Source organism: Sinocyclocheilus anshuiensis, unplaced genomic scaffold, assembly GCF_001515605.1.
Source record: "Sinocyclocheilus anshuiensis isolate Anshui unplaced genomic scaffold, SAMN03320099.WGS_v1.1 scaffold3283, whole genome shotgun sequence".
Lineage (NCBI taxonomy): Eukaryota > Metazoa > Chordata > Actinopteri > Cypriniformes > Cyprinidae > Sinocyclocheilus > Sinocyclocheilus anshuiensis.
The window spans coordinates 140,291-163,350 of record NW_015542780.1 but is presented as its reverse complement, the minus strand read 5'-3'; the positions used below and the strand labels follow the sequence as shown (position 1 = coordinate 163,350).

At 36.5% G+C, this 23,060-nt stretch overlaps 1 protein-coding gene across 1 annotated transcript in view; it reads left to right on the top strand.

Annotated features, from left to right (window-relative positions):
* LOC107694618 (neuroligin-4, X-linked-like) overlaps window positions 1-17,068 on the top strand; it is an 18,417-nt gene extending 1,349 nt beyond the window's left edge. The window contains exons 2-4 of the mRNA XM_016494306.1: window positions 81-318; window positions 3,805-4,594; window positions 15,522-17,068. Of these exons, the coding sequence (XP_016349792.1) occupies window positions 81-318; window positions 3,805-4,594; window positions 15,522-16,410 (1,917 nt within the window). The 3' untranslated portion in view covers window positions 16,411-17,068. The remainder of the gene's footprint in view (window positions 1-80; window positions 319-3,804; window positions 4,595-15,521) is intronic.
* The last annotated feature ends 5,992 nt before the right edge of the window (window positions 17,069-23,060 follow it).

The following is a 23,060-nucleotide window of genomic DNA, read 5'->3' as shown; positions in this document are numbered from 1 at the left end:
CCCCCCCCCCCCGCAATTTAAATATTTATATAATGAATGTCAATAAGCAATGGTTTACTTGAAATAAATGACTTTAAAAGCTTTCTGAGATTTATTTTATAAACATTTGTTTGTGTGTGTGTGTTTTACTAGGGTTCCTGAGTACAGGTGACCAGGCAGCCAAAGGGAATTATGGGCTGTTGGACCAGATCCAAGCACTCCGGTGGATCAAAGAGAATATCCAGGCTTTCAAAGGCGACCCGAAAAGGGTGACTATATTTGGATCAGGAGCTGGGGCATCCTGTGTAAGCTTGCTGACCCTGTCACACTATTCAGAAGGTAAAACTCATTTTGTAATAGACAGTTTGACGTAGAACAGTTTTATGAGACCATTGTTTGGGAGCCCATTTTCGAACAAAATGGATAATTGTGAGATAAAATAAGAAATGTAGTCACATTGTGAGATATGTAAAGTTGCAGTTGTAAAATATGAAGTTGCAATTGTGACATATGTTATAATAAATTGCAATTACAAGATATAAAGTCAATGATAAGAAAGTCAGTCACTATTGTGAGGTATAAAATAGTGTGAGACAGTCATAATTACAATTGCAATTAAGAGATATCTCGGAATTCAGAAAACTAACGTCCCAGTTGTTGGCTATAAAGTCACAATTCTGAGACATTAAGACTGTTTTCAACCTAGCTCGTTTGGAGCATTTGTTTCGGAACCTGGTGCGTTTTTCCCTTAATTTGTTTAATTTAGGCATACATGAAAATTACATTTGAATTCATAATCAATACGCCCCCTTTTTTTATCTGAAAATACCATCTAATTGCTCTTTGCGAAACAGGTGCAATGAAGCACTGCTGTAAGCCTGCTAAGCTGTTGTCCCGCTATGAGACCAGTTGCATTTGAACAAAATGTGACTTGAATTAATACATTTTGGTCCATTTACAAATGCCGCCCTGTATATATATCAAGCGTAGCGTTGGTTCTGGCAGGTCACGTTAGTCAAGCTCGCATCAGCTGACTCTCAGCTGATCCCCATCAACCTAAACCATACCGCCAATCCAAACTGTATGCTAATTGTCAATCATCTTTGACGATAGTGGTCCTGACAGAAATATATATATATATATATATATGAAGAGTTCAGATGCAAAAGCCTTTAAATGTCATTTGAAATTTTCTTCTACAATGAGCATTTTTCTCAGGCTCCTAAGTGTAAGTTCAGTAATTTCACTTTAATGGAAATGAATAGGTTCATTTCATTGCCATTAAAGTGAAATAACTGAACATAAACATAGGAGCCTGAGAAAAATGCTCATTTTAGAATAAAATTTCAAATGGCACTTAGAGGCTTTTGCATCTGAACTCTTCATATATACCCTAATTAATTGCAATCATGATAACTTAAACTGTGATTATGCTCTCTTTATATATATATATATATATATGAAGAGTTCAGATGCAAAAGCCTTTAAATGTCATTTGAAATTTTCTTCTACAATGAGCATTTTTCTCAGGCTCCTAAGTGTAAGTTCAGTAATTTCACTTTAATGGAAATGAATAGGTTCATTTCATTGCCATTAAAGTGAAATAACTGAACATAAACATAGGAGCCTGATAAAAATGCTCATTTTAGAATAAAATTTCAAATGGCACTTAGAGGCTTTTGCATCTGAACTCTTCATATATACCCTAATTAATTGCAATCATGATAACTTAAACTGTGATTATGCTCTCTTTTGTCTTTACAGAATCCAGCTTCCAAACCATTACTTAATTACTTATTTAATTTACAACAAATAACACAATCCCCTATTTTCTCTGTGCTGATATATTGAAAGATCTTCTAAGAACAAAAAGACCTTTGTCCCTGTGTGCCTGGCTGCATGCAATTTTCATTGCAACAACAACCCCTACAAGGCATTCATCTGGAACTCAATTGCCCCACTATAAAATATAGATTTTACATTCAATGTCCAGCCTGGCTAGATAGCAGACAAAATCTAGTAATGGATCAAATGACCTCTGGCTACAGTTACTCTAACACTAACACTAACACAACCCCAAATAAGGAAGTGCCATATTTGATCAAAATAACAGGACAAGATGTAGTTCCCTTCTGGTGTTCCTGTCTGAAAGGTCGGCCATGATTTAGAATGAATTACATAATGTAAATTGTAAAATAAGCAGGAAGGCATTTCATTTCACCTGTTACCTCTACTGTTCACCTGAGCCTTTTGTCTTCAGATGCTTGTCAGGTGCTCTAAAAAGTATAACATTAGAAAACCATTAGTAAGAATACCATTATTAAGATGATGATGAATTACTGGTTAATTTTAATTTATTTAATTTAATTAATTCAAACGAACTTATTTATCAGTGATAATTAATTAAACCAATCATACATTATTTAGGATATGAAATCATTTTCAAAAAAAACAAAAAAAAATCTGTATTTCCTGTTTTTATTCATGTCATATTGTTCAGATCCCACATGCACAGTTCAATGTGCCTGGCAAAGCCATCATGCATCTGGGTTTGATTAGGACTTCCTTTAACCTAGTTTAAAACATATTATGAGTAATCAGTCTTTGATTTATGGGTAGAGTCTGCTAAGCCCCATTGTCTGGGCATTGACATTGATATTTTTTTAATGGCCAATACATTAAAAAGGTCTTGGCAGTAGTGCCTTCTCCACATTTTTGATATTTTAAATCTGAGTGAAGGCTATTTTTCAGCCTGAAGCCTCGGTTCAGCCTAGTGCAGGGGTAGGCAAGTTCGGTCCTAGAGAGCCGCAGTCCTGCAGAGTTCAGCTCCAACCCTGAAAAAAAAACTCAACTGCCTATAGCCTTAGTAATCCTGAAGACATTGAATAGCTTGTTCAGGTGTGTTTGATTAGGGTTGGAGCTGAACTCTGCAGGACTGCGGCTCTCTAGGACCGAACTTGCCTACCCCTGGCCTAGTGAGATCCATGCCCTGAGGTATTGCTATTTTCTATGACACAATCTGTGTCAACTTGTTATGGCCACGCCTGGCTGAGCTGACAAAGGTACAGCATCAATGCATATGCATATTAGTTGGCGTCTTTGTCAGGCAATGACTGATATTACTTACCCATATAACAGTAAGCAGGGACAAAAGACCCTAGGCTTCATTATAAAGCATTCTTATTCTACATGCTCTTTCATTTTCGAGTCCGTTTTGATGAGGTCCAACCAAAGTCTTCAATGAGACATTGTAATATACATTATGAAATAAACAAGCACCTTGTTTTTTGTTTCTTCATTATTGCTGTGCTCATTATTTTCCCTCAGTTCTCACTTTGATTAGTGTTAAATGGATAGTTCACTTCATCACTGACTTGCTCACATGTTGTTCCAAACCAATAAAACTTCATCTTGAATGAAGGTATTTTTTAATGAAACCTGAGAGATTTCTGTTCCTCCACTGAACATTCAGTCACCTAAAACATGGATGCTTCATAAAGTTTATAAAGAGATTGCAAAAGTAATCCATATGAATCAAGCGGCTTACACAAAGTCTTCTGAAGAGGCACGATCCATTCATATGATGAATAGATTTAATTTAGGCTCTTATTCACATATAAGCATTGATCAACACTCATGCATAGAGCACATCAAATTTGGTTAATGGAAGCTCAGTCGTACTTTCTTGACAAGCAAGCACAAACCTCAATGGTTCTTGTGGAAGCTTAAATGTGTTTGCGTGACACGTGACACACATCAAACAATTTTCATTGTTGGGTGAAAAAAATCCTTTAATATGAATAAATGCTTTTATTTTATTTTCAGATTTGTTTCAGAAAGCCATAATCCAGAGTGGGACTGCTTTGTCAAGCTGGGCTGTCAACTACCAGCCAGCCAAATACACCCGCATACTAGCTGAGAAGGTGGGCTGCAATATGCTAGATACTGTAGATCTGGTGGAATGTCTACAGAACAAAAACTACAAGGAGCTGATTGAACAGTACATCACACAGGCCAAGTACCACATTGCATTTGGTCCAGTTATCGATGGTGACGTCATCCCTGATGACCCCCAAATTCTGATGGAACAGGGAGAGTTTCTCAACTATGACATCATGCTGGGCGTCAACCAGGGTGAGGGTTTTAAATTTGTGGATGGCATCGTGGACAGTGAGGATGGTGTCTCTGCAAACGACTTTGACTTTGCTGTGTCTGATTTTGTGGACCACCTCTATGGTTATCCAGAGGGCAAAGACACGCTTCGAGAAACCATCAAGTTCATGTATACGGACTGGGCTGACAAGGAGAACCCGGAGACCAGGCGAAAGACTCTAGTTGCACTCTTTACTGATCACCAATGGGTGGCGCCAGCGGTAGCGACGGCGGACCTTCATGCTCAGTACGGATCTCCAACATATTTTTATGCTTTCTACCACCACTGTCAGAGCGAAATGAAACCTAGCTGGTCGGATTCAGCACATGGAGACGAGGTGCCTTATGTGTTTGGAATTCCCATGATTGGGCCCACTGATCTCTTTAACTGTAATTTCTCCAAGAACGACGTCATGCTTTCGGCGGTGGTAATGACTTACTGGACGAATTTCGCAAAAACTGGGTAAGTTGAAGCCTTTTATTTGTTCTGTTAATTGATCATGCACAATGGATTCAGTATCACATACCTGTGAATAATTATTTGAACACTTTTTCACTTGTTATCATGGTTAGTGACATGACACTCATTTTATTTATCAGTTTCTTAAAAGAAAATCCTTAAATATGCAGTTTAGTGTTACAATTATTTGAATACAGCTCTTCTGTGATGATAATGCTTTTTAATTTTGTGTCATAAAAACAAAATAAAATATGGGTGTATTATGGATGCTATAGCTGTCCTGAAATAAGGCTATGGATGAAAAATGCTGCCCTACCTCCCAAAATTATTAATAAGTCATAATTATATATGTAGTAAATGTTGCATTGAACGAATGAATTAATTAATATACTTTTGATCAAAAAAAGAGTATTGTACAATCACATATATTCATTCAAAGTGTAAAGAAAATATTGCTTTTTAACTAGTCATTACATCACATGACATTTTGTTTTTTTTTGTTCACATTTTTTTCGTGATCTTGGACATTTGTCATTGACCCATTAAGCAACACTGAAATGTTTCTTTACCTGCTTATTTTAATGTAAACTACATCCTTTCAGATGTCCATTAAGACTCCTTGAGATTAAAATTCTTATTCTATAAAGAATGGTTGTGTTCAACTGCCTCAGACCACACAATGTGGAACATCACTTTCTATTTAGGGAACTTGTCCTAAATGAGTCATGGTTTTGCTGAAAGAACCTTCAGTGGCCTCTGCTGTCTCCTCACATATCACAATTTCAAGACTCAACATCGTCAGTAAGATAGGCCTATTCTTTTAAAGGTCACATATTTTACACCTTTCTGGAGTTTTATTTTAAGTCTTGATGTCCTTAAGAATATATATTTGCAGTATAAGTACCAAAAACCATCTCAATATATTTTTACAGCTCCTCTCTCATGAGCTCTGCAAAGAACAGGTCGATTTTGGCCTGTCAAATTAATATTATATGTATATAATTAATACACATGAGCCTCTCATCTGATTGGCCTCTTGTTTTCTGAGTGACGCACGGCCAGGCCAACCACAGGTAACTAGGGCCATGTATGCTGTAGCCTGCTGTGGATTGGTGATGCTCACAAGTAAGGTCAATAGAAACACCGGTAATGATGGTCACTGCTGAGGGAAATGTTGCACGGCCTTACATGTTTGAGCCAAACTCAGACCCCGAATCGGCAAAGACAGGAGACAACCAACCACCTCCTCAAACGCGCATACAACAGGATGTTTTAGAATGGTAATTCATGTTTTGTTTTTTGGGTTTTTTTTCAAATACTGAATGCAGTAAATATTAACTGATTCATGAAAAATCGAAAAAACGGTTCGTGAAAAATCACAGCTACTTTATGCAGGCTTTGTGCATTTGACTGGATTGACTGTTTTGAAACTTACATGGTAGTTACATAGCACCTAGACCTCAGTTATCATGAAAAAAGCCAGGAAATTTCAGTTTTGACAACATGGGACCTTTAATGGTATCGGACCAGCTCTTAACTAGCCTCTTGAGTTATGGGGTTCTCTCCATCCTTTTCTCCATACAGCATCACTGCACTCAGGGCAAGCCCAATTCATCCCGAACCTACTTCAAATATACTTTCAAGGCTCCATTCGCCGTTTATAGGCAGAACATACACTGCTGTTTGGCACCACTCCAGGTGATACCTGTGTGTCAGGAGTTAGATTGGCAGGCTCATCAGTACCTCACGTCAGGCTGCTCTCCCTCCGCTGGCTAAGTCTTTCTCTCAGCATGAGTACTTTAAAACAGAGGAGGAAAAGCAATTTCAGCAGCACTTGGAGAATGCTCACTTTACAAGAGAGTCACTCCAGCCTGTGGTAAACAATCCAGTGGTGATATCAGCCTCTCTGAGTATTTCCACAAAAACAGGGCAAATAAATAACATGGAGGGAAATGTGCAGAATGTAATGTCTCATTTTAGCCTTCCTTTGTTGCAACGGCTGTCAAGCTTGGGTGCTTAGACTGGAGAGAGCAAGACATGGGTCATTAATGCTATGACTGAGGAAAATTAACGTACACTGGTGTTCTGGATGTCAAGTGTCAACATTGGCTTTGTGGATTTTATGGGTCAGGTATATTATGCACACACATTTTTATTATACATCAGCAGCAGACCTGAGATAAAAACCTGAAATGGATAGATGAAATTTGTGGGATTCACTATCACATTGTTCCAATCCGTTATTACTTTACTTCTTCTGTGAAAAGTCCAAAACTACATTGAACCCTATTGAATTTGTATACAGAGAGAGAGAGAGAGAGAGAGTTTTCCCATTAATATATAATTTTGTGTTCTAAAGAAAGTCATACATACATGTTTGGTACACTGGTGTTCTGGATGTCAAGTGTCAACATTGGCTTTGTGGATTTTATGGGTCAGGTATATTATGCACACACATTTTTATTATACATCAGCAGCAGACCTGAGATAAAAACCTGAAATGGATAGATGAAATTTGTGGGATTCACTATCACATTGTTCCAATCCGTTATTACTTTACTTCTTCTGTGAAAAGTCCAAAACTACATTGAACCCTATTGAATTTGTATACAGAGAGAGAGAGAGAGAGAGAGAGAGAGAGAGAGAGAGAGAGTTTTCCCATTAATATATCATTTTGTGTTCTAAAGAAAGTCATACATACATGTTTGCAACAACCTGAGGATAAATTCTGATGACATAATTTAGATGTATGCCAGTTAAGTTTTCAAGGAATCACAGCTTATTTTTGTTATACATAGGTTAATATTTACAATTAACTTCTGAAAAATACACTACATAACCACTGTTTACATAATTTAACCTCTATTTTGGATAAATACAGTTCTAAACAGCAGCACTACTGAGAAAACTCATTTACCAAACATTTTAGAAAAAAAAAAAAATGTTAATAACATTTAAAAGTAACAACTGACATCTCATCCCTGTATGTTGTAAAAAATGATTTGCAGTACAGTAAATACTTTACAAATGACATAAAACTCATACAAACCTTTATTTCACCAAATAAATAAACCATTTTGGTGGCACTGAGAACTGCTCTCTCCTAAAGATGATGCAAAAAGCCTGTGCTTTGTAAGTCAACAACTGGGTTTTAGTAATGCCGCTTCTGGAAGGTATTTGGGGGATGTATTGTTTCAACTGTCAATTCATTTAAACCAACCACTCTGGGTAATACTGGGAAAAATGCTAAACAAATAAATAAATAAACAAAAAACCTTGCATGTTTTAGAGTGAAACCTTAGCAGAGGTCTATCACTCTCTGGAGGCAGAATACTTCTTCTGTGTGTTTTAGAGGAGTAATAAGATTAGTATGCCCACTTTAGTAATATCACCTTGTTGTGGTACGAACTGAATGAGGTGATGTAAACGACTCTTTTTGTGAAACTTCCTGCTTGAATGCTTGTGCACTGTAGTTGTTTATTGTTACTGCATAACTTTACAAGCCCTGAAATATTGTCGATACTGTGCATTACATTATAAATTATGATAATGGCTCTACACAGATATTAGTTCCTGGAAGCATGAGAAAATGTGAAGAAATGACTATTCCCAGTTATATTTTGCACACACCATTAAATGGATCTTTAAGTAAATGCATTTCTGCATCATGGAATCACACCGTTTGCCAAATTCTGGCTGGGAGAGTCAAATCCGTTAATGAAAGTGAAAATCGATATGGATTTCAGCCATTACAGAAGTATACTCACTGACTGAAATGAAGCATAACATTCCCTGATGATGCTGTCTAAGGATATGGTGGATTTAACCATGGAAAAGGCTTTTGTAATTCAAAAGAAAGTACCATTGCCTACAGTGTGAACAATCTGAATATGAACCTGTGGTGACTGTATACTTCAGGCAATAATTAAATAATATGAGTGCTGTTTTACTGAATATCAGCATGGCTGTGATTTGGTTATAGGCACGAGGCCATGCAGATTGTTCAGTGTCACTGAGAAATGCACAGACTTGCAGCTTGTCTGGAATGTTGCAAGCACAGACAAATGGAGTAATTCAAACAGTGAAGTGTCACAGTGATACACCAAACTGTTCAGAACTGTTGGTGGGCCGCATGTTCAACTGTTGTAGAACTGTGACCTGTTCCAACATTTTAAATGGGCTGAATTAAAAAAAACAAAAAAACATGCAGATTGTTCATTGTCACTGAGAAATGCACAGACTGTTAGCTTGTCTGGAATGTTGCAAGCACAGACAAATGGAGTAATTCAAACAGTGAAGTGTCACAGTAATACACCAAACTGTTCAGAACTGTTGGTGGGCCGCATGTTCAACTGTTGTAGAACTGTGACCTGTTCCAACATTTTAAATGGGCTGAATAAAAAAAAAAAAAAAACATTCTACAGTTCTTTTTGGTGATACAGTTATGTTCTAAACTGCTAAAACATACAAATGTAACCCGATTTTAAATGTTTTGCAACCCACTGATGGGTCAGTTATGGACAAACCCATCCATGGGTTATTCTAACATAGCATTTTGAATATAATTTAACTCAACAAAGTGGTAGGGTGACCATACGTCCTCTTTTCCCCGGACATGTCCTCATTTTGGACCTAAAAAAATGTGTCCGGGATTTGGCTGTTTTTTTTTATCTCGCTCCCGCTGAATCTCTGACCATTGACGCTTGCTCCCGCAATATATTTCGCTCCTGTGATTTTCATGTCCACTCCTTTATACATTCTAATATTGTCATAGGCGGAGTGTTTGTAAAGCCCCGTTCAAGGCTGGGGAAGGCTTAAGCCCCGTTCACACTGCCAGCGACACACAGCGACAAAGTGACATGCTCCCATTCATTTTCAATGGAGAGATGGCGACTTCCGGCGACACGAGCGACAGTGACCGTTGGCGACAGAATGTGGACGTGCCAGCGATTCCACTGTTTTATATGATTTTACTGTAACCACATACATGGATATAAAAAACATGATGTGTAGAAAAGAAACTGTTGGCTGTCTAAGTGAGTTTGATTCATACATTGATGGTTCGAGTTGCTAATTATTTAATGTAGTGAGCAGTTTAGCACCGGTTAATGATTTAATGTACTTTTATTTATTTTAAGTCTAATTCCTAGTCATATTAGAATGATATCTTCATTTTACCAGCAATGTATATAGTTTGTGATTGCATTTTATATGTCCAGACGTGCAGTCTAGCTTACCAATAACATTAGAGTGACAGCAGTAGGAACGCCCACAAGCGTCTTCACAGCAAACAGTCTAGCGACATACAGCGAAAAAGTCGCTGGCAGTGTGAACGGGGCTTTAGTCTTCCCCTGTCCACGGGGACTTGGGGAAAAAATGCCACTAAATTGGACAGAAATGCCCCTGCACAAACAAATTAAATCTATTATGTCTGTTGCTAACAAAGTGAATATGAATAGACAGTGTCGATTGCGGCATTAAATTAAGATCTGCTCATTTTGCACCATATTTAATTTTAGGCGTTTTTACAGTGTTGCGCATTTGAACCAATCACACACAATTCTGCTGAGCTTAGGAATGCAATGGCCAATCAGAAGCATTCAAATGAGTCATCGTTCAATCTCATCAGTTTTGTTGAGTGCACGCACGTCCGCTGACTGAATTCCGGACTCTTGCTAATTCTCTCATCATAAACAACAAAGCGCAGATGTACGTACAATGTAAGTAAGAGATTAATTTAACAGTGTATACAGCTTCAGTGATTATAATGATAGTTTTGTTTTTTTGAGAGTGCTTAAACTCGCGATAGATCAATGTTAGTGATAATGTCACTTTCTATATTTAATTTATTCGCTGTTTGAATAACCGTGGAAAGGAAACATACACCTATCAATTTCTAACATTTTTATTAAATTGCAATCACGTTAAATACAAATTCAGTCCCATTAAACATTTTTTTAGCCTACATGACACCCATGTCTTGTTATTGTCTAAAAAGACGGGTTTAGTCTTTCTTGCCTAAAAAGACGGGTTTATGATGTTTAATACATTTGGCTGCTTTTAACCTTACCCTGGAGTTGGTTCACCCTCCTCCTATGAATATTGTATATAATTTTGGCACATCAGGGAGCCACTATCAGTATGCGGAGTATTTAAATCTCTTTTGAATGATCGTTTGCCCTGTTTACTTTCAATTTCACGATCACACTGTGTAAAGGGAGCACATCTTACATGATCAGATATTTGTCAGTGAGCTCAGGATCTGTTGAGCAGCAAATACTCCAGCATGGTCTTGTCAGTCATTTCTCCTTATTCTTGACCTGAGATCAGTCAAATCTGTCTCCGGCAGCTCTTCTTGGATGCAGGGTTGCCAAGTCCGCATTTTTTCCACAGAATTTGGCTACTTTTAAACTGTTGACATGAGTTGATTTTTCCAAGTGTGTTAATGGTTTGAAATATTGCATACTTTACATTTGACTAAAGTGAAATGCTTGTATTGAAACATTTTGCATTCTACATATAATAAAACTTTCATGGACTTTTACATTAACTGCTCCCTCCTGCTGGAATGACCTGCCCAACTCAATCCAAGCAGCTGATTCCTTAATCATTTTCAAGAAACAGCTGAAAACACATCTCTTTCATCTTCATTTGACCCTCTAACTCTAGCACTCTCTATTATAATGCTAATTCTAATTTTATCTGCTTGTTTTTTTTTATTAAATCAATTACCCTCTAACATTTGCACTCTCTATTCTATTTCTATTCTAACTACTTGTTTTATTTAAAAAGAAAAAAGGAGTCTTTAACACTAGCATTCTCTGTTCTTTCTTTCTACTTATTTTATTTTTATTTATTATAAATAATGACCTTCTAACACAAGCTTTATCTATTATTTTTCTGTTCTATTGACATTTAAAAATGACCCTCTAACACAAGCATTCCCTATTCTTTTTCTATTCAATTTACTTGTTTTGTGTTTATTTATTATAAAAACAAAACAAGCAAACAAACACAAAAACATACTTTTAGGTGAAACCCCGCCCCCCCCACACTGTCCTCTTTTTGAAAAACTAAAGTATGGTCACCGTACATAACGGGTTATTTTACGCTTGTTCATTTTTACAGGAATACTATCTTATTTTTACCTGCTACATGGGAAGGATGGATTTCCAGATTAATTTAAATCTTGCAATCATGTACACTATACAATCACTGTGTTTACACAATGCATCCTTTTTTTTTTTATTAATACAATTCTAAATGCAACACATATAGATAATCTGTATGCAAAACTGCAGCATTATATAATTTTTTATTAATTTATCTCTACAAAAAGTAGTTATTTGACATTTAAAGTAAGCATTCTCTGTTATCCCTTTTTCAATTAAATCTGAGCTAGTGTTGGATTGATGTTTGGCGAAGGAACATATTTAACATGCAAACCAATTAAATTAATTATTATTATAACATATTATTATAACAAATAAAATATTTTTTTCTTTTTCCCCCATCATGCGAAGTGACCAATGCTGATCTCGGGCCCTGTATGTTACACTGTGTAAAATAAAATGATTTACAGCACAGTAAAGACTTTGTAGATATAAAAGTTTTTTTCAATTTTTTCCACTCTCTGTTTGCTCCAGGTTCACTGCTGGGCAATTCAGGAGCGATTAAAAACAGACACGTCACTTTTCATTTTGCACCACTCACAAACTGGTCTGGAAAAACAGACAAGTGATACAAACAGTGAAACATAGTACTGCCTTTGTACTAAATATCAGCACTCTTGGTTTCATGTTGACTTTAAAAAAGTTAGTTTTATCTATTAGTTTTGTGTAAACAGTTTCAGCTCCCTAGAATGCATCTAACTTTGTGATTATATAAATGATAAAAGCAAAGTGGATGTAATGGGACATATGCTGCACACCGTGCCACTTTAGTGAAGTGCTGCTCTTATCTGAAATACAGAAACTGAGGAGCTGTAGATTGGCTCGGTGGGTAAATAGCTTAGAGCATTGCTTGCTTTTCTCAGGTCTGAATTCTCTGAAATAGTCATTAGTATTGTAATTGCTTACATACTTATATAGGCATTACCAGAGGTTAAAGCAAACAAATGAAATACCATTGATTCTCGCTCATGTTTGCTTGTAGCTAGATTAGATTGTTGATTCCCTGCCATATATGCATGCAGTGAGATGGTGCCCTTTTGAGAGAATATTTGTGGAAAAGAAAAATGTATTATATTTTCCACAATAATTTACCTTGCAAGCCATAATAAATAATATAGTCAAATCATGAATAAATTTAACATTCACCATCAGCTGCCTTCCATTTGATATCAGTAACACACACAGACTCACATGACTTCATTGCCACAGTTTAAATGAATATTTCACCCAAAAATAAATGCCATTTGTATAATTGTTTATTCACCCTCACATCATTACAAACCTATATGATTTCCTTTTTCCTTTTGGACACATGGTTCCACGATTAAAATTCTTAAACCAACTTATTAAATTCAAAATTGATCATTATAGATTCATTTATTCATGCACCTTTGAAAGCATTTATCCATCAATTATTTTACTTATTTAGTAGTGCTTATTTAATCATTTTTATTCAGGTATTGTTTTTGTGTTAAGGGCTCTCGTTCAGTTTCACGCATGCACATTTTTCAACATGCCTTGAAATGTAATGAAAAGACAGCACACCATATTACAACAAAACATATGGCCATACCATGGGATATAAAATATTCAGATTCTATTTGGGATTCTTTCATTTTCTACTGTTATTAAATATGATAATAATCTCAAATGAGGCCAAGTAGACCAGCAGAACATTGAACCTGTCATCCTTGAAAGATTCACACAATAGCATACCATTCAAGAGCCATAATAACTTGAATGAATATAGCAGTTGAAGAAAGCTTTAAAATAGTTTGGAAGAATATTTAACTGAAATCATCATACGTACAGTTACGTGCTATGCATGTTGAGTATTTATTATAAATTTGAAACTAGCAATCAGCCAGCTTGTAACAAAATAATAGAAGCTAATTTACATCAGCTATCATTTTAAGAATACTTAGTGGTAAGCATTATACTGTGCTGCTATAGATACAGCTATATAGCTGCTACCGATATCATAAATCCCTACAGATGTAATTGTGTGGCTCAGAAAACAAAATTCCTATTTAGCCTGATTGACATTGATATTTACTGACTAGAAACTGTTCATATTTACCTAAAAACATGTTTAAATCTCTATATAGCAGCAATTAATCCCTGGCACAAAACCATTTATTAATAAATAAAGTGATAAGGTAAATGAATAAGGATTCAGTGGCTTTACAACACCTTGGATTCCAGTCCAGTTTTGGTTATTTACATTTAAACATTATGTTTAATGATGGACCCTGGTAGAGTGACCATATTCACCCAGAGTGGCACTGTTCTCTAGATCTGCTCTGTCAGACATGCATTCAACCTCACTGCCCAGTCTGCCAGAGTCAGATTAACCATATGGGCATTTGGGCATGCGTTCAGGGGCACCATGTCGAGGGTGGGTACAAGTGCATCCGTGGGGACATAAATTGCCACAAAAATGCTTTCAAATATGTGCCGCAATGGCTGCTTGTCTCTTTTGGGTGATTTTAGGGTTCCTTCACTGTCAAAATTGCAACACATACTACACATTTCAGTCACACTTTATTTCAAGGACCAGTTCTAACTATTAACTAACTATTAATTATGATTTTTGCCTCAATAAACACCTAATTTGCTGTTTATTAATAGTTAGTAATGTAGTTGTTAAGTATGGGGTAGGATTAAGGGATCTAAAATATGGTCATGCAGAATAAGGCATTAATATGCCCTTTATAAGTACTAATAAACAGCCAGTGTGCTAGTAATATGCATGCTAATAAGCAACTAGTTAATGCTGAGAATTGGTCCCTAAAATAAAGTGTTACCTACATTTACCTACCTACTCATTTTGTATATAGCCATTTATTTATATTGTCCCCAACTACATAGTGACGCAAATAACCATATAAAAGGTAATTTGTCCTCACAGGCCTTGAGGGTTTAAATTCATGCATTCCAAACTGTGTTTCTCAATATCTTTAAATCACTGCAAAGCTTACTTATTTTCCCTTCTTGTCATGCCAAATTATTTGTAGTCTGCAATGCTTGAAAAAAGCCTGATGACAAAAGATGACTACTGAGGCCAATTTTTAAACAAACAAATTTTTAGCAAAATCTGTGGAGAAGTGCAGCTATTGCTTCAGAAACAAACCTTGACAAAGCTAATGCACTAAGAGAAAAATGCCGGCCTGGTTTTTACCACCTCATCTCCATATTTAGAAACCTTTTATGCCCGGCTAGGTTGTCTGCTGCTCCCAGACTGAATAATGTGTAGGAGTGGTAAATTGGCTTTCCAGTTAAAACCTTACTCACTAGGTATGTTCTTTTTGTGGTTAGGAAAGCTATACCAGTAATGACTGTTCAAATACAGAGCAATGCTGTATTCTTTAGTTCAAATGTGTCAGATATGAAATTGTACTGAGCAGATATTTGATTCCTATGAAACTGGGCAAAAGGGAGATGAAGAGTCATCATATCCCAAAATACTTTGAGGTCATGAATCTTTGTAAATGAACATATGTAGTAGACATCTTGATGTTATAATATCCCTAGGTTCAACAACCCAGAGTTAAGCTATCATTATAGCATATGTATGTTCAAAAACACATACAGTGCATAGAGTTTAAAGATATCGATGCATGTGTGGTTATGAGCATCTGTGTAGACTTGCTCTTTATTACTGCAATTTTAAAGAACACACTGCATTGCACTTAAAAAGCTATTTGTTTCTAAATTGTTAGGCAAATACTGACGTGTTCTTTAAATTCTCGTTTTAGGGATCCGAATCAGCCAGTTCCACAGGACACCAAATTCATCCACACGAAGCCTAACCGCTTCGAGGAAGTGGCTTGGTCTAAATACAACCCAAAAGACCAGCTTTATCTACACATTGGGCTGAAGCCAAGGGTGAGAGATCACTATCGTGCGACTAAGGTTGCCTTCTGGTTAGAGCTGGTACCTCATCTTCATAACATCAATGAACTCTTTCAATACGTCTCGACCACGACTAAGATACCTCCGCAGGATACTACGCCATTCCCGTACACTAAGAGACTGGGTAAAACATGGCCGTCCACGACACGTCATCCTGGTGTTCCACCCGCCAACACCAAACAAACTACAGACCAGCATAAAGGCAATGATTTGGGCGACGACTCAGCGGTGGTTATCGAGACAAAGCGAGATTACTCCACCGAACTCAGCGTGACCATCGCGGTGGGTGCTTCTCTCCTTTTCCTCAACATTCTGGCCTTTGCAGCACTCTACTACAAGAAGGATAAGCGCCGTCACGAATCCAACCGACGTGGGCCCAGCCCACAGCGGAACTCTGCACCAGCTAATGCAGTGGCTAACGCCAATGACATAGCACATTTGCAGAGCGAGGAGGTGATGTCGCTCCAGATGAAACAGCAGCAGATGGAACACGAGCACCATCATGAGTGCGATGCTCTGCCAGGTCACGATACGCTTCGTCTTACCTGCCCAGCCGATTACACACTTACTCTACGACGTTCGCCTGACGACATCCCGCTCATGACGCCAAGTACCATAACAATGATTCCTCACTCTCTGGCCGGAATGCAGCCCCTGCACAATTTCAACACGTTTGGAGGTAGTCAGAACAGTACCAACCTGCCCCATGGGCACTCCACCACCAGGGTATAGCTTTGTGCTGTGCACTAAAAGATACTTTTCAGAACTCTAGGACATGGTCTGCTAAGGCATTGGGGGTTAAGGTCCTTTGTTTGTCATGGCAAACTGTGCTGACTTTGTTCCACTCTGAGACTTATCTTGGTGGATGAGATGTTATTTTCCTATGAAGCCTTCTTGCAGAATATATCAAAGTCAAATATGACCTACTTGCGAAAAAAAAAAAGAATGTTACTAAAGTAATACTTTATTTGGAGACAAGCTTGGTAAGGGCAGGGGACTTTACACCAAAAGACAAGAACTCTCTCCAAAGGACTATTTTGCTTGTATAGACAACATATACACCAACAAAAGAGAGGTTAAAGGATCTTACGAAGCTTTGTATGTGCCATACCATATGTCATATACCAAGAGCAACAATGAGAGCAATGTTATTATACAATAACTATATTTCAGACAAACACATTAATATTATTTTCTGAGAGTGTTTTCACATACCCAACCTGTGGATTGAACTCAAAAATCCCAGCCTGAAATGTAATTATGACAACATTTGTAAAGGTGACAAAATGTAAATACTTGTGAGTCAAATACAAATATTAAAAGAATTACAAAAAGCTTTTATTGTTGTTTAGTTCAAAATATGACTATTATGAGCTTACGTTTTTGTTACGGTGTGTGTAAATATATCAATCATTATCTTTACTCTTTTTTTTTTCTTAAATCATATCTGTGCTAAACAGCATTTACACCTGAAAAATAAATCAAAGAGAAGACAGCATTCTTATTCCAAAGCCTCTCAATATCCATCTCAGTCATCTGAGTGTTATTTTGTCCTAATGTTTGACGAATATTGCATGTTTGATTGCTGCTTTACATTTGATAACCCAATATCGTGACCCCATACAGATGTTAAAAATGAAATATTGCTTCTAATTACATTACAGTGCTGGGTGAAGTTGCCCATTCAAGCTGGATGTAAATCAGGGCAACTTCTACCCACATCCAGTTTTACCTGCATAAATCTTTCTATTTTTAACTTTTTTTTTTTTTATTTATTTATTTTTTATCTGTATCATCACTGCCTGAGCTTCAGATGTGACCAGCATTGTATAATTAAAAATATCTATAAATAAATAACACAGGCAGTGGATTTGGGTATCTATATTAGTTGGATATGTTTGTAAAGAAGTATATGTTAGATATTTCTATTCGTAACATGCTAGCAATATGTAAAGTATTGTGCCAGGCTTGTGATATTTTGGGTTAAAACATAAGTGAATGAGTGTAAATACAAATAATTTTGATTACTATAAATAAATACAAACAAATAAAAAAATAACCCTGATATTGTTCAGTTCTGCATCCTATAGCAAAGATGTTGAAAGTGCAAGAAAGAATAATAAAAAAAAAATTTAATAAATGAGTTTATAAAAGTTCATGATTCATGTTAGCCCTTGGTTTGTTACCTGTCAGTACAACAAGGGTCCAATGTAGGGTTCTAAATAATAGTTTGTCTTATATTGTTTGCAGTTTTTGCCTTAAGTGATAGATGATATTTCTGGCTGGACACATGTATAAAAATTTTCTGCCGCATTTTTAATAAAATATCACAGTATTTTCTAAAACTGTGTCTTCAGATTTGTTGATGTTTTGTTGAACTTTGTTTGAAAAACTGATATGCACCCAGGATGGTAATACCAATGTGTGTTGTGTGTTTCTTCGTCTTCTCTCAATAATAACACTTTTTTTTACCACTGGCATTTTAAATGAAAATTTTATTTGACTTGCCTTATTATATTTGATAAACCTATTTAATCAGATCCTACTCCATTTCGTGTTTTAAATTCCAACCAGAATTGTGATTAACTTATTTACCATCCTTAAGGCTACAGCACTTTTTTTTTTCAATGTCAGTGCCCAGTGCACATCTTGCTAATTGTAGATTATCTATATTTGAAAATTAATCATTTTTTATGGTTGTTACAAAATAAACCGATTGACTCTGTTCTTTGGAAAAGCTCATGATAATGTCAATCAAATCCAAATCAATTAGATAGCAGTAGGGGGGCAGGAAACTCACTCACACTCATGCTTGCTTTCTTTGCCTTCCCTCCTAATTCTTTCTCTCTTAAGAAGTGCAATCTTTGTTTGTGCTTTCAATGAGACAGGGCCTGCATACAAAATAAATAAAAAAATAAACACAACATAAAAAACATACACAAGATAAAGTCATTTTCTTTAGTCACTGGCTCCTATATCAATTTACGACAACTGACAAGAAGTAAACAAACAGGAATTCCTGTTATTCAATCTCTCTTGCACCCCATCCCTCTTGACAAGTGATGTGAACAATATTTCTCATTAACATTCTATGAATAGACAAACATCTCTGCTGTTCTTGACACATCTGTCCTTCAAATTCAATCATGTCTCTTAAGTTGTTGTTGTTGTTATTTCAGTTAGTGGTCTTACTTTTTTAATAAAATGGCTATATGCACACAATTATTATTATTGTTATTATTATTATATGTAAAGGGGGTGGAGTGGTGGGAGGTTACTACGGAACTTAGGCACTATACTTCAAGTTGAGCCCTGCATGTTCCCCTGTAGGAATCAGCATGCACTTAAACTAGAGGTGCAATAAATTGTTTTGGAATTCTGCCACACACTTTCATTGCTGTTATTGATCTTTCCTAAAATGACATTAGTAAATTAGCTTTTGAGTTAAAACTGAAGAGACAGGAGAAAACCAAAAGCTTAAATAGTTATTTGCAGTTACTCAAGCGTGATAGATGTCCCTATGCATTCCATGAGGTATTTTGAGTCTTTCGGGAATTGAAAGCGAAACTGGTGTAATTACAAAGTAATTACATTGTAATTCCACTGAATTACATGACCACTATAATATACAGTGTGGAATGAAAAGAACAACAAATGAAAAATAGATAACTATTTCTTCTCCCTCATATCTATAAGTTTCAATCTATGAATCTAAACCATCAAACTGCACTTATTGTTCATAAGAGGCAACACCAGCAGGAGAAGGAAGTAGTGAGTGGGCCTGAATATTCTTGACTCAACTGCAAGTTAATTAATCCAGCTTCAGCATTCCATCACTCTCCCTGCCCCCTGTCTGTCATTCATGGGCCCTTCTAAGCAGTCATTACCGTGGCATATCGATCCAAGCTGTGACAAGGTAGCCATCCAAAGTGTGTGTGTGTGGGGGGGGTGGTGGATTGGGGTATGGAAAGGGAATGTAAGAGTGGTCAAGGGTGTTCATAGAGCAAATCTATGGAAATTAAGAAAGTTTCCAACTACTAAGAGTTTGATTTTTTTTTTTAAATAAAAATTCTGCATACCTATTCTTTCTCACTTCATCAAACTCACACACTTTCCCCATTCTTTTCTCCATCTTTCTGCACTTCTCCTTCTCTAAACATGAATTAAGATTCAGGTAAATACCTCTGCATTCAATTCACCTGATTGCCTTGCTCCCTCAGTGGCAAGACCTTAATAGATGAATATGAAATCTTCTGAGCCAATATATATGCTGAACAGTTAAGTGGAGAGGAACACTCATCTGTGCCGCCTTGCCTGAGTAATGAATATAGCCCAGAGAAACTTCTTTCTTCTTGTTTCTCCTCTGGTTTCCTTTGCCTGTATTTTTTTTTTCTTATCTATACTACATTGTCAACTTTTACAGTTAAAAAATTTAAATTTTCATTCTTACTGGTACTCAAGTTTCTCTTTATGTAAATGGGTGACTAATTGCTCCAGCATAGTGCTAGAAAGAACAATGAACAATGTGACAGTTTGTCTTCTGAACGTGACAGTCTCCGTCTTAACAGACAAGGGCCACAACACAATGCTGATCATTAGTGAACATGAGCGTGTTGGAAAAATCCAGCCTGCATTATTCATCTGAAGAGAATAGTAAGGAGGCAGGGAACTGCAATGCAGGCATCGGTAGAAAAACAGTAAAACTCTTAAAGGAGTAGTTCACTTCCAGAATACAAATTTCCTGATAATTGACTTACCACCTTGTCATCCAAGATGTTCATGTCTTTCTGTCTTCAGTCGCAAATAAATTAAGGTTTTTGAGGAAAACATTCTAGGACTTTTCTCCATATAATGGTCTTCAATGGGACCCAACGGGCTGAAGGTCAAATTGCAGCTTCAATGCTGCTCTAAATGATCCCAGCCGAGGAATAGGGGTCTTATCTAGTTAAATGATTGGTCATTTCTGAAAATCTATATACTTTTTAAACGCAAATGCTCATCTTGCACTAGCTCTAGCACTAGCTTGATTAAGGCCTCTCACATATACTGCTAGGATGAATTGCTTAATTTTATTCCTCATTTGTAATCACTCATAATTCTCTCATAATTACAACATATACATTCTAAATCATGAGATACTTATTTTTAATTATGTTAAAAAGTTGAAATTTTGAGATAAAAAGGCCTAATTATGACAAAATCTTATATCTTATAATCTTTTATTTATTACCTAGTATCTCATAATATCATGGTTTTATGTCATAATTATGAATTTTTATGTTATAATGATTTTTTTTTTGTAACTTTATTTTGATGGTCCCTTTTGAACATTCTTTTGACAATAAATAATGTTGCACCTACATGTCTACTAACTCACATTAGAGTATTTGAAGACTTTCTGCTTAATATCTGCTACCTCTTTATTGTGATGGTCTCCCAACAGACATTCTACTGACTAGAAGTAACTTTCAACCTGGTCTCATAAAAATACGTACCTCTGGGTACTTTTCTGCAACACCGTTTTCACGTACCTTACTGCAGTTTCAAAGAGAACTGTCCACTGAGTGGCGCTAAAACACGGGTTCAATACGTGAACCCTGGCACATTTTTATTACGCTGATATAGGTACGTATTGCTGTGTTTTTATTACGTTACTTCAGGTATGTATTGCTGCAGTTCAGAATTGCTGTATCGTGTTGGAAATATGCCCTACACCAAACCCAACCCTAAACCTAACCGATAGTGTTAACAAATGCAAAACCGATATAAAACACATTTGTTGATGCAACCGTGCCATCTGAACTTTCTTATATGCAGATCTGAACTGTTTTGTCGAACCGTAGTTACATGGGATTCGAACCAGTGCTCCTCATCTCTCAAGTACATCTGAGCTACCAAACAAACCTACCGTCTATGAAAACCCATAGATATGAAGCTAGATATGTGCGATGCTAACATTCAAAAGCATCCGTTTTAAATCTCCCAGCATATTAAAATTGTTTTGAAGTCATAACATAATATTCTTCAAGTAATTGTGCGAAAATTACTCTTTATTAATCAAAACTCTGTAAATTTGTGTGAAAAGGAATAAAAGGTGTCGGAGTTTTACTGCCTCTAGTGTTAATTTCTTTTGGAAACTGCAGTGATACGTATTTATTGGTATGTATTTCGCGTCTCGCAAAAAAGTGACCCAGGTGCGTTTTTGCCATGAGACCATGTAGGTAACTTTGCAAGTACGTCAACTTATTCTAAACCTAACCCTACCAGTCTACTAATACTCTACTAACACTCTAATGAGAGTTATTAGACATGTAGGTGCAATGCTACTTATAATCAACAGAATGTGTTAAAGGGATATGTCAACAGAATGTGTTTCTTTACTTATTATTTGTACTATCAGAAATGGGCTTCGGTTAGGTTACTAGTTACTTCAAGTTCAACATCAGTGATATCAAATGTCACTGCTCTCACTCAAAGTGGCATTTCCCTATGAGACCGTGCTTGATTGAGATATTTTCCTTTTATGTTATATAAAACACTCATATGACTTATGTACAAAATATTCCAAGTCTTCTGAAGCCATACTCTAGCTTTGTTTCAAGAAATAACCTAAGTAGTGAAGTAGTTATTCACTTCAAGCAAATCATTAAGGGAGTAGAACTCATGAACGGAATAGATTCATTTAAAGCAGTGGTCTTCACTATTTTTTTCATGGGAGCCGCACTGATAGGGCAAAGTCAATCGGAGAGCCAAAAAACCAACCTGGTCTCATAAAAATATGTACCTCTGGGTACTTTTCTGCAACACCATTTTTACGTACCTTACTGTACGTTTCACCGCAGTTTCAAAGAGAACTGTCCACTGAGTGGCGCTAAAACACGGGTTCAATACGTGAACCCTGGCACATTTTTATTACGCTGATATAGGTACGTATTGCTGTGTTTTTATTACGTTACTTCAGGTATGTATTGCTGCAGTTCAGAATTGCTGATGCAATACAAAAGGGGCTATCATTCTTTATCATTTACCAGTCAAATTTGTAACTGAGACAAGATTATTTAAAAAAAAGAAGGATTACCTCAATGCTGGAAAGACCTTAAGTTATTCTACAGTTCAGAATTGCTGTATCGTGTTGGAAATATGCCCTACACCAAACCCAACCCTAAACCTAACCGATAGTGTTAACAAATGCAAAACCGATATAAAACACATTTGTTGATGCAACCGTGCCATCTGAACTTTCTTATATGCAGATCTGAACTGTTTTGTCGAACCGTAGTTACATGGGATTCGAACCAGTGCTCCTCATCTCTCAAGTACATCTGAGCTACCAAACAAACCTACCGTCTATGAAAACCCATAGATATGAAGCTGGATATGTG